The 12782-nt window shown below is 33.4% G+C and overlaps 2 protein-coding genes and 1 long non-coding RNA gene across 4 annotated transcripts; 1 reads left to right on the plus strand and 2 right to left on the minus strand.

Moving 5' to 3' along the window:
• Positions 1 to 2389: 2389 nt before the first annotated feature.
• Positions 2390 to 3741, minus strand: LOC108855707 (putative clathrin assembly protein At1g25240). The gene has a single exon (XM_018629588.2). The coding sequence runs from the start codon at positions 3696 to 3698 to the stop codon at positions 2562 to 2564; it is 1137 nt and encodes a 378-aa protein (XP_018485090.2). The 5' UTR covers positions 3699 to 3741; the 3' UTR covers positions 2390 to 2561.
• Positions 3742 to 4190: 449 nt separating this feature from the next.
• LOC108812066 (uncharacterized) lies at positions 4191 to 5704 on the minus strand. Of its 2 annotated transcripts, none has more exons than XR_008946288.1 (2): positions 4743 to 5704; positions 4191 to 4381 (listed from the first exon to the last, which is right to left on the minus strand). It is a non-coding gene; the product is annotated as an uncharacterized LOC108812066 (long non-coding RNA). The 2 variants fall into 2 exon arrangements; XR_001943438.2 differs by having other exon boundaries at positions 4191 to 4384.
• Positions 5705 to 10562: 4858 nt separating this feature from the next.
• On the plus strand, positions 10563 to 12618 carry LOC108838740 (anthranilate synthase beta subunit 1, chloroplastic). The gene is made up of 8 exons (XM_057010945.1): positions 10563 to 10761; positions 10830 to 11005; positions 11288 to 11358; positions 11459 to 11496; positions 11609 to 11719; positions 11836 to 11935; positions 12023 to 12158; positions 12268 to 12618. Exons 1-8 carry the CDS (start codon positions 10653 to 10655, stop codon positions 12370 to 12372), a joined length of 846 nt encoding a protein of 281 aa, XP_056866925.1. The 5' UTR covers positions 10563 to 10652; the 3' UTR covers positions 12373 to 12618.
• Positions 12619 to 12782: the final 164 nt, after the last annotated feature.

The following is a 12782-nucleotide window of genomic DNA, read 5'->3' on the forward strand; positions in this document are numbered from 1 at the left end:
TTACAAGATGCTTTCTTATGTCTGCATGCCTTGATTTGGGCAGATTCGTTTAATCAGTCTTAATTTAGGCAAATTTACGATAGACACAACCAAATCTGGTGTGAGTAAGACATACTCGTACGACACGTTTGGATATAAAATTATTCCCCCCCCTCTTTATTTTATACATAGAGAACCAATAGCGAGGAGCAAATTAGTCTTTTGGACAGATTGCATCACAATTAGGCCTAATGACAATAATCTCATTCTAAAAACAAAACAATTGTACAACATTTGTCATTCTCTTTTTAGTAATTCTGGTTGAGGTCTATAATTTTTTGGTAAAAGAGGTCTATAATTACTAGCAAAAAAGTAACACTTCCAAAATATATGGTCCATTCGTAAAGTCTTTGCTCTGGCCACACCATTACTTGTGGTCGATAGTGATCTGTCATCTAAGTTATTGCTTTCATTACAAATTTACAAACATTTCATATCAAACAAGTCAAATCAAAATGATTAACTTTCCAGTACGAAATGAAAGACAATAAAATATTCACCATGCAATTTGGTAAAGAAGCGATACATATACATATATATAAATAATCTGACTGACAAATTTTAAGGGGGAATTTTCAAAAATACCACTTTGAAGGTACCATTATTCATCTTTACCACCACTAAGTACACATTTTCAAAAATACCTTATTTATTAAAATGTTAAAGACTCTTATATCTTTGTTTTTATATGCTTTTCAAAATTTTAATCCAAAATTCTAAATCCTAAACCCTCAATTCTAAACCCTAAACCCTAAATCTTCAACTCTAAACCCTAAACCCTAAACTATATACCCTAAATTCAATATCCTAAACCCTAAACCCTGAAACCTCAACTATAAACCCTAAATCCTCAACTCTAAACCCTAAACTTTATACCCTAAACCCTAAAACATCAAATCTAAACCCTAAAACATAAAATCTAAACCCTAAATCCTAAACGTTCAAATCTAAACCCTTCATTAAAAGTAGTGGTAAAAGTGGTTAGTGTAAACATGAAAAGTGGTACTATGAAAATGGTATTTTTGGCAATTTCTCAATTTTAAGATAACACAGATGTCTAGAGAATAATAGCCATACCATTGTCACTACTTTACACCCTATCATAAAAACATTTGTATAATTAAACTTTTTTTTTTTGATCAAAAAAAAAGTTTAATTATACAAATCTACAACATATTTTTAACTTCTAAATTTATTAGATATGTGAAAATATTTAATTATCATATAAAGTATATGAGAAAGGTAAAAAACATGTTGACTATTTATGGTTATGAATGGGAGGGGCATGGCAAAAGCATATCATATGTGTTGCGGGAAGGCTTCTTTTAAATCTCTATTCACCATTTTTTTTCTAAAGCTTATTTTGCAGGAAACCTACATGCAATTCAGATTTTTTTTATTTTTTTTCGAAAAAACAGATCTTCTACATGCAATTTTGTCCACTAGACATTTGGTGATGTTCCTCCATTTATTTTTTACTAATAAATGATTTTATTACAATTTAATAAATAAGATATTTTCATTTTATTTTACTTACAATTTTTACGATACAAAAAATCATCATTGTCTACTTATGTCTTTTTAGTTTTTGTTATATAAATTTAACATTTATCTAAGTTATTTATATGATGTGTGTGTTTTTTAATTATGTAAATTTATAATATTTTACTTAATATATATATTAATGGAAGATAGGCATATTTGGTTAATTACTAATATTTTCATATTTTAATTTTAAAAATACAGTAATGTAACTTTATTGTAATATTTATTGTTATTTATGTATTGTATTTATATATAATGTATTTTATTGTAATTTTATTATTTACATATATACTCTATTTCAATTACTTTTCTCATTATACGCCGTAACCAGACATTAAAATCATGACCTGGTTGAATATTAAAATCTAGTTTTTCTTTTTAAATTCAAGTTAAAAAATTGTAGATTTTTGAAAATCATAAAAAAATTATATCTTTCTAATATCTCTCCAAATAAATTAGTTTTTGTCATATTTTATATCATTTTAAATTTTTATTTGATTGGTTCGGCCAGTGACCGAGTTATAATGACTATAATAAACTGTTTGATCTGTATTTTTTATATGATTCACTTGATTTGTATGATCTATTTGATCTGCACCGTTTTAAATGCTTTTACCATTTAAAACGATGACCAAATAAATAATTTTAAAAAAATTCAATATATCATGGATTTTTGGTATAACTTGTGGTAGGGACTTTGGCTGAAAAGACAAAAACACTTGGGGGGGGGAATCAAAATGTAAAAAAAAAAAAGAACAGGGAAAGAAATTTTGAAGTTATTAGCATTCAGATTTGACAAGGGAAAATATATCAGATTCTCACTGCCTAAATGAAATGTAAAAAACAAAAAAAAATGTACTCAGAAACCCTGGGAACTTTCAGATATATCTAACGTTTATTATCATCCCCACATCCAACAAAAAGAATATTACAAACAGAAGAGAACCAAACAATAAAAATCAATCTGGTCACTGCAATTAGAAGGTTATTAAATCAGGAAACGTGTGAGTGAAGTGAACTGGCTCATCAATAACTATAAGAGGCAGCAGATTCGCATCCACGTTATAGTCTTTATCTTGATCAGTTTCTTTGATATCTTTACATGTGAAACAATAGTCATCTTCGAAAACTTCCCATTTATCAGTTATGATTGTCTTGAACTCTGGTCTCTCCACTAATATGATACTCTTTTCTTCCTCTACTTCCTCTTGTTCCTCCTTTGTCTCCTCTTCTTCTTGGACTCCTCTAATGGCTTTCTCGATTGCTTCAATGTCTTCTTCTGGGATCCTGACAAACTTAGGGACTTCATGCGCGTTTGAGACACCAAACTCTTTGCAGAACTCAAAGTAGAGGGCGAGGTCTTCTCCTTGAGATGTAGCCTTCTTTACAATCTTGAGAGCCATCACAGCTTCATCTTTTTCAGCACCTGGATGGATCTTGATGAGAAGCTTGGCGATCGCGCTGCAGATTCTTCCATAAACGTCAAAGATCTCGAGGACAACGCAGTCCATGGCTTCAAGGATAAGCGTCTTCTTCATGTTCTCAGCCATGGGACGGATTTGGAGAAGCATATGGAGAAGAGACTGAAGGTTCTGGATCCTCTCCAGCTCTTGTTCAATAGAATCTTCCCGAGTTTTTTTGCCCCGGCCACGCATTTGTTCGGAAAAGAATAGAGCGTACTGGTCAAGAAACGAGAAATAGGCTCGGATAAAAGCGTTGAAACCCCAAGTCTTGCTTGGACGCGAATGACCATCGGAGAAATCAGATAGGTCGAAAGGGAGGCGGCGAATCTCTTGTAGGGACGTGACTTTGCAGCAAAGGACACCGTGGACAAGCATCAGGGCTTTCACGGCGACGGTCCAGCTTCTTGTGCGGTTAACCCTAGAGGAAAGCGCGTGAACGAGAGGCTTGAGGTTGGCGGGAGAGGAGCGGACCCATTTGTAGACACGGTGAGCATTGTGGTAGTCCACGGATGAGTCGTCGTGAGAGGTTGCGTGGATGATGGCGGAGTCAAGGTCAGGGTTGCGGAAGGAGGTTTTACGGGAGAAGCTGATGGAAAACAAGCTTTTACGGTCTTTGAGAGCACCGGAAGCTCGTTTCCACAGCTTCATCATCACCCTCCTCCTCCTCCTCCTCCTCTTTTTGTGCTCTTTTCCTTTCTTCTCTTTCTCACAAACCCACCAAACGTTTACCTTTGTCTCTATTTTAAGGTTTATATCTTTTGCCACCTTTGTTTTTGACCGTTGTAACCGGTTTTTCTATTTATTCAGACAGATGTTGTATATAAATATAAGCTGGCACGTGTGATCCGGTGCACGTTTTTGCTTAGTTTCGTGCACGTCGGCCTTAATTAGGAGTAGGACACGGTTTCATTACTTTTATTATGTTATCTGATCAATCTTATGATGCTGTAAATAAGAACCGAAGCTGGGAATATAAGAGCATGATTATCAGTGGGACAAAATTTGAGTCCTTCAGATTATTTAATTAGTATGTGTGATGTTAAGGACAAATGGAAGGATACTACAAAATGTTTGGTTTATTGGTGGGACTTTGGTTTAGTCCTTAGGTAATTTTTTAATATTTTGATGTTAAGTGTTTTAAAAAAGATAGATTACAAACTTTTAAAAAAAAATTACAAGGGGATGGAGATTCCTTTGACACGAGATGGAGATGAGAGGAATGGTGAGAGCGAGGGTAGATAGGGTTGAGTTTTTCATCTCCAAATCGCACATCTTGAGCTAAGGGGTTTGGTGCTCTTCTAGGTGGAGACCAAGGAAAAATGGAGTTGATGAAGCTACTAAAAATGGAAAAATGGAGTTGATGAATCCTTTAAGAATTTGACAAAATCTTTATATACACATCTACATAGCCACGAGTTGATCCAATGTGAAAAACAAAACAAGGAAAGAAATTACAAAACAATTCTGTAAAAGAAGGAACAAGAATCATAATTCAGACACATGAAGACAGGTGAATTCTTAAGATATACACAGAGAAAGGAAAACCATTGTTTGCAGCAGAGTAAATGGAATCAAATCAGATACAGAACTTCTCTTATGTAGCTGAGTATGAGATCTACATGACATGATCTAAACTACTCATCTCATGTTGTGCAGTAATGCAAACACATAAAGATAATGTAAGGAAAGAGATACCTTGAACACACTCCACCGCGGCATCTAGAACAAGGTTCAACAACTGATTGTAGCCTTTAAGAGTTCCAGTGACATGATGAAACAAGCAAGCATCAAAACTCAAAGCAAGAATCATATTAAAAAAATGCTCTGTTCTTTCTTTACACCTTGTCTACTACCAGTAAGCTTAACTTGCACACCCTTATCCACAAACTTAGCCAAATCCAACACTGTTTCCTTTCTTCCCGACTGTAAGAATACATCCTAAGCGTACACTCCCTTCGTGGATCAAATCTCCCACAAATACGCAAAGCTTTTCAATACATTTTCCAACTCTTTCAAGCATTATAATCAATTACACGCATACATGTATTGTAATAGTGGGATAAAGAACAAGAAGAAGAAGCAGAGAGGATACTCGATCAAAAGTAGAAGCAGTTGACTCAACAACATCATCATCATCTTCGATAGTTTGTCATATTTAAGAAACCCACAAGAAATTAAACAAAAGCAACAAAACAGAATCAATTGACAGATAAGTGATTGCTTTGATTTTTAATTTATCAGCAACAGACTGGTCTTGATAAGTGATTGCTTTGATTTGGATGTAATCAGAGGTAGAGAAGCTTACGCTTTGAGAAGACGCCATAGGAGGATTGGGGAATCGAGATTGGTCGAAGAAGAGAGTGGAAGAAGCAAGCTTTGGAGGAATTCATGGAGAGGATGAGGGATAACGCGGCGCAGAGCCAAGGAGAGAACGTGGAGAGGAGATCACGAGAGAGAGAGAGAGAGAGAAAGAGAGAGAGAGAGAGAGAGAGAGAGAGAGAGAGAGAGAGAGGCGGAGTGGTTTCGCGAGAGCGAGAGGAATCCCCTCCTTGGCTTCTCCGCTTCGTTTCGAGCCAACACGTGGCACGAGGGACAAGGGAATATAATGACGTATCTAATTTAGTAAACGTCCCACTCTTTTTTCCTTATTTCTCATTTAAATTAAATCATAATTATGCTAAGAGTCGAAGGAGGGGGACGGCAATAAAGATGGTCTAAGAGGCGGATCTATTAGAAAGGAAGGGGTGTCAGCAGACACACGTTAAAAATATATATATGTTTTTTGTTAAGCTATTACAAGTAAATTTCTTCAGCTCTAGTGGTGATTTGGCTCAGGGTGACACCCCCTAACTTGGGTTCAATCCCGACTTGACACCAATTTTGTACTTTTTTTATTTGGGCTTTAAAAACCCATTAATTTTGACACCCCTCAATATGGATCTTAGATCCGCCACCGAATATTCCAGAAGTACTATACAAATCTTGAAATCTTAGTGATAAATAATAGTTGTGACTGTAAGGGTGAAACCTGATCTCGCTAGGTTCGTATAACTAAAGACATATCGAATTCACATAATTCCATGCGTTTAAGTATTGGGCTTGAATTCACATAATTCCATGCGTTTAAGTATTGGGCTTCAAAGAAAATCAAAGAGCAAGACGTTGGCATATCTATCTTATTAAAACAGAAATATTCTGTTGAACCTAACATTTATTTTGTAAGTTTTTAAATTAAATACATTTTTATACTTTATAGTTAAACATACATTAAATCACTAATGTTTCTTTATTTATATCACTATCCATATTTTCAAACAATATACTTATTTCTTTATACTAATATCTACGTTTCCAAACAATATACTTATTTCTTTATACTACTATCAATGTTTCCAAATAATACAATAATTAATCTTAATTATTTTATATCTATCGTTTTCTCTTTAAAATTTTGTAGAAACGTCACAATTTCATAAATTGCAAAATAGTAAACTTTAAAATTTCGATTATAAGATTACAAATTATGAAATTATTACAATTTAAATCCAATTAGATTACATATCGGTCATCCATCAGTTCAATCGGTTAGTCTCGGATTTTAGTGATTTTTTAATATGAATATTTTTAAAAAACATAAATTGAATTGTCAGATCTCCGGATTAACCGGTATAATCACAATCGAGTTGAATTTAAAAATACTGATTTAAATGCAAAAAATATTTTAAATACACACTCTTTAAAAATTACCAAAATATTTGTTAAATTATTAGTGAAACTTTTCATGTTAAAATATCCCGCGCTTCAAATTAAATCACTAATGTTCATAATGTTCCTTTCTTTATACTTTATAGTTAAACTTAAATTAAATCACTAATGTTCTTTTCTTTATACTACTATTCATATTTCCAAACAATATACTTATTTCTTTATACTACTATCAGTGTTTTTTTTTAACGCTGATTTATTATGATATTACAATTATTAGAAACATTACATAGACGATTCGACAACCGACAATACTACCTGTTTTATGAAGATTTACGTCTAACTGCATCATCTGAGCCGTCCTATGAAGATCCACGTCTGACCAGATTTACTTGCACCATGTTGAAGATCTCTTGTAATCCTTCCTTCCATAATCACATAGTTGCCTGTAATCCTTCCTTCCATAATCTGCATAGTTGTCTAATAAATCGCGCTCTCTCCGGGACTTGAAACCTGGATTTGAGAAAATCTGCAATAAATTGCATAGTCTGGGAGTCGAACCCCAGACCTGGGTGTAGAAGCCTTTAGACCTTAACCATTAGGCGAAGGTGCTTCCACAAAACTATTATCAATGTTTTCAAACAATATATTTTTATACTACTATCAATGTTTCCAAACAATACAATAATTAATATTACTTATTTTATATCTATCATTTTTTCTTTAAAATTTGGTAGAAACGTCATAATTTCATAAATTGCAAAATAATGAACTTTAAAATTTGGATTATAAGTTACAAATTATTAAACTATTACAATTTAAATCAAATTAAATTACATATCGGTCATCCATCAGTTCAATCGGTTAGTCTTGGGTTTTAGTAATTTTTTTGATATGAATATTTTAAAAACCTAAATTGAATTGTCAGATCTCCGGGTTAACCGGTATAATCACAATCGGGTTGAATTTAAAAATACTGATTTAAATGCAAAACTATTTTAAATACATTCTTTAAAAATTACCAAAATATTTATTAAGTTATTTAGTGAAATTTTTCATCGTAAAATATTTTGCGCTTGTAAAGCGCGGATCAATATCTAGTATTTTGTTAAAGCATGAAAAACGAAATTTACAATTACAAACCTCAAGTGACACGAGAACACACACCTTATAACATGATATCATATGTCCTTTAACCAGAAAAAGTTACATGTATATGTTACAAGATAGCACGCACCTTCTATCATGATTCCCTTTGGACTTGGTGACTCCCAGAAAATATCCAGGAATTTATAAACTCCCTATGAAAATAAATGAATGTGTGAGCAAGAATCGTGATCAAGGAATAAGCAAACGCAGCTAGAAAGTTCAAAGCCAGATGGAGAGGGGCGCTTGCAAGTGGCTTCAAGCCTTCAACGGTGATAAAGCAGAGACAATGCAGACAATATTTCTAGATATGCTTTCTTAGAATGTTTGGATCTCTAGTTTGCAAGAGACAAAGTCCCGGTTAGTGTTTTGATTATGTTTATTTGGTCTTATTAGTTAAAACTAAGTTGGTTTGTTTCCATCTAAAACTTGATGTCTTCAGTCTTGTCTTAATTATCTTATAACGCTTTACTTCTTCGAGTGTTTTGTTTCTGATTATTGTAAGTGAAGTGTGGTGAAGAATGAGACACAAATCCGCGATTCAAGCATAGACAAAATCTCATGAAACCCATCTTAAGGAAAGTGGGACTTGAAGTGAGAGTCCTATAAGCTAGATTTGAGCAGGGTGAAAAGATTCAAGGCAGATGATGGCTGTCTAACTAAGAATAAAAACAAACGGCCAACTAGTTTTATGCAAACAGAAGTATGAACATCTATCTTATTAAATCAGAAACATTACAACTTTTTCTAGGTGAATTTTAAAGATGGACCTTATATATTTAAATTAAATGTTTCATTATTTATATATAATACGTACCATAGTCTAACTTTGCATTTATGTATTTCCTTATATACAATTCCTCTTTTTGTCCATATTCCATATATGGTTTTCATATTTATTACATGTCGATTTAAATAAGATAGATATTAAGAATATTAAAAATATTAATCTTACTAGAATTACCCTATACAATTCATTTTAAATTGATCAGTATACTTTCATTGGCCATATTGATTTTATTAGTACGAATAACATTAGGTAGATAAGTCATAGACACATACATAAAGATTTGACTATTCTTTAACTACGTTGGGCCTAATCTACTTTCTAAAACAAATAACACATAGCTTTATATATTGTATAGAATATAGTAATATTGTATAGTATTATACTTATACAATAATACTAAAAACAAACCAAACTGAAATATAATATATATCGAAAATGTTTTGAACCATTACACACAAAATATATTAGACCTCATAGATAAAATTCACTTTCAAATTATGTAATAATTATTTTAAAAAATTAAACTTCGTAATGTACAAAAAAACATAAGTTTTATATCAAATTTTGTGTTACAATAAAAAGACACAACTCGCGCTTGCAAAGTGTTAATTTTACATACGAAAGACAGTTTTGGTATTGTTCTTTAAACACAAAATTGAATTTTACAAATTCGATACTACATACTAAACAATATAGAATACATTTTAAAAATAAAACCCGTGCGGGTACGCATGACCTTTGCAAAAATCGTAGATATGTTTATATAATATATAAATATATTATGTTACACATATTTTCATATAAATAATACCACAATGTAAGTTTTGTATGATAAATATTAAAAATACAAAATATATAGAACTATATATTTAAAATAATATATAAAAAATCTATTACGTTATCATAAAATTTAAAAATCAAATTTAGCAATTAAACACATTGCTTATTTAAACACATTAGTACATATTGTTATTTATCAAAATTTTATATCAATACACTTGCAATCATGTATAATGTTTAGTACAAATAAAAGTAATAAAAAATTGATTCCCGCTCGGTCGAGCGGGTCATGATCTAGTGTGTATATATTCCTGAAAATTTTTAGCTACCAGTTTTAGAATTTACTAATTTCTCACCTTATTTTTTTTTTTTTTTTAGAAACTACTACTTTTTTTATTGAAGGAAAGAAGAAAAATTACAATTCTTTACCTTTACTTACCCACAGGCTGGAAAGAGGAATAATCTCCAAAAAGAAACATCACAAGCTATACAAAGCTACTCAAAAAATCTTCTACTTCCCAAATTCCCAACAAAAGAAATTTTACTAGAACCTACTCAACCACGAACCCATCAAAGTGATATCAGTCCTTTGAGAGTGATGAGCTCTAGACAAAGGATCTAACCAAGCTTGCATTGTCTGCTTGATTTCAAAAATCACCGCTTGTGCTGGCCTTGACGAGTTAGCACTATTCGGAGGGACATGAATCCTTGCATTTCTTTCCTTCCAAACACTATAAATCGACGCTTGAAACACCAATTTAGCTATCAGAGCTATAAACTCATCAGTAGAAGGATCTTTCAACCATCTCAAGGCATCTTCTCACCTTAAATTTGAACATGTATAGCATTGTAGTAATTAATAGCATTGACACAGACCAGTCATACAAAAATAGCCTCCTTGTGTACAACAACTCTGTATCAGATTTGATGGCCGCTTGACTCAGCTTACTACTAATTCTTAACTCCATTTTAGATTTAATTATGGTTAAGACTTTGACCCACAAAAAAGAAAACATATTACAATATGACTCACCTACTGATTAAAGCACGTGGTCCATGTTTTACATAAACGCATCGTTTTACCTGCCACTTCCCAATTCTCTCTCACAGAGCATTCCTTGTTTATAAAATCTCTTCTCTTTCTCTCTCTTCGAACCAGAGAAAGGATCTTCGCTTTCCGACAAATGGCGGCTACTACTACACTGTACAAGTCTTCTTCATGTCTCAAGTCCGGTTCCACCACCAGTCGCCTAAACCCATCTTCTCTCGTCAAGCCCTGTCCGAATCCGACCAGTAAGTCTCGCTGTTTCTTAGGCGTTATTCGAATCAAAAAGGCTTAATCTTTCTTCTTTGGTGATTAGGAGTTTCGGTTCTGGGGAAGAGTCGGAGACATGTGGTTACGAAAGCTTCGATCGAAATGTCGCAATCGAACTCGACACCTTCTTCGGTTGTTGTTGTCAATTCATCAAGTAAGCAGCAAAAGGGTCCCATCATCGTGATTGATAACTACGACAGCTTCACCTACAATCTCTGCCAGGTTTTTTTTTTTTTTTTCAAACCAATGTCTAATCTCCACTGCACGACGCCTCTTGTTATTAGTAGCTGAAATGATATTTTGATTAGTTGGAGAATTTTGTAAAGTTTTGGTTTTGCTCGATCGATCAACAGTACTCTCATTAGATTAGTGTCGTGGCTAATTCCAACAATTTGATCATGTGTCACTTCTAGTGCATTCAGTTTGTCTTTACTGTTTCCAGTATATGATTTATTATAAAGAACGCTTTTTGTATACCTATCTTCTTTTTTTTTTTTTTCATAGTATATGGGAGAGCTAGGATGCCATTTTGAGGTTTACCGCAATGATGAACTTACCGTAGAGGAGCTGAAAAGGTGAGAAGAAGATACCAATTTGCATTATGCTTAAAACAACAGAATCTGGCTAATCAAGAAGTGTTCATTTCCTTTATTGTGATCTCCTTTTGTTGTGCAGCAAAAATCCAAGAGGGGTTCTGATTTCTCCTGGGCCTGGTAAATGTTTTAGACCTCCCACAGCGTTGTGTATTCTTTCTTTTTACGATTCTTTGTTGGGAAGAAAGAAAGAAAGAAGAAGATAAACAGCTATCTTAATGGTGATTGATAGGAACCCCACAAGACTCTGGGATTTCCTTACAAACTGTTTTGGAACTCGGTCCACATGTTCCTTTGTTTGGAGTATGTATGGGTTTGCAGTGTATAGGAGAAGCATTTGGAGGTTTGTTTTTGCATTTTTTAAAGAGAAAATACATGTTACTTTGCGTATTATTGTTCTAACACGGTTCCTCAACTCTGATGCACTTTTTTATATTTTTAACTTTTGGTGGTGTCTAGGAAAGATCGTGCGGTCACCATATGGTGTAATGCATGGGAAAAGCTCCATGGTTCACTATGATGAGAAAGGAGAAGATGGCTTGTTCTCTGGATTATCCAAGTACGAATCTAGTTTTTTCTTTTTCTTTCTAATCATAAGTCTGTAAATGCCTACTAAAAACAAATCTTGTTGGTCTTTCTTGTTCAGCCCTTTCCTTGTAGGTAGATATCACAGTCTCGTGATCGAAAAAGATACGTTTCCTAGTGATGAACTAGAGGTTACTGCGTGGACAGAAGATGGTTTGGTTATGGCAGCCCGACACAGGAAGCACAAGCATATACAGGTAAAAGAAAACTTACTCAAGTGGGGTTCATGTTGCTTCTTTCCCCTCTTCCATTATAATTTAAAAAAAAAACTGAACTCTTGAAATCTTGTAAAAATTGGGTTCACAGGGAGTTCAGTTCCATCCGGAGAGTATTATAACAACTGAAGGAAAGACAATTGTCCGCAACTTCATCAAACTTGTAGAGAAGAAAGAGGCTGAGAAGTTGACTTGAGGGATTTCCTCAGTCAGAAAACATGAAGTTGTGTTCCTGTAATAAAGTTTGCCAGTGCAAAATGTTCCTTGTCATCTTCACATTATTTCTATCATAGAGTTTCGATTGATGCAACTTCTTTAGCAAAATTTGTATTACAATAGTTAAGTTGAACACATGGATTAAGACTACTGTGTATTGAAGTCCACTATCTACAATGTTCATTTAAGATGTGGCGAGTCCTTTAGATGTTTGGGGATTACATCATTTCCTAGTTTCACCGCATTGGGTTTATTTCCTCTACTTCTTGATGAACTTCCCTCCATGAATAATGTTTCAACAGCTTAATACTTTCCCTGAGATACCATTACCATTAATCTATGAAATAAGCATATTCATTGTAAATAGATATTTTACTTCTAAGCAAACTA

This window comes from Raphanus sativus, chromosome 1 (assembly GCF_000801105.2).
Source record: "Raphanus sativus cultivar WK10039 chromosome 1, ASM80110v3, whole genome shotgun sequence".
NCBI classification, from domain to species: Eukaryota; Viridiplantae; Streptophyta; class Magnoliopsida; order Brassicales; family Brassicaceae; genus Raphanus; species Raphanus sativus.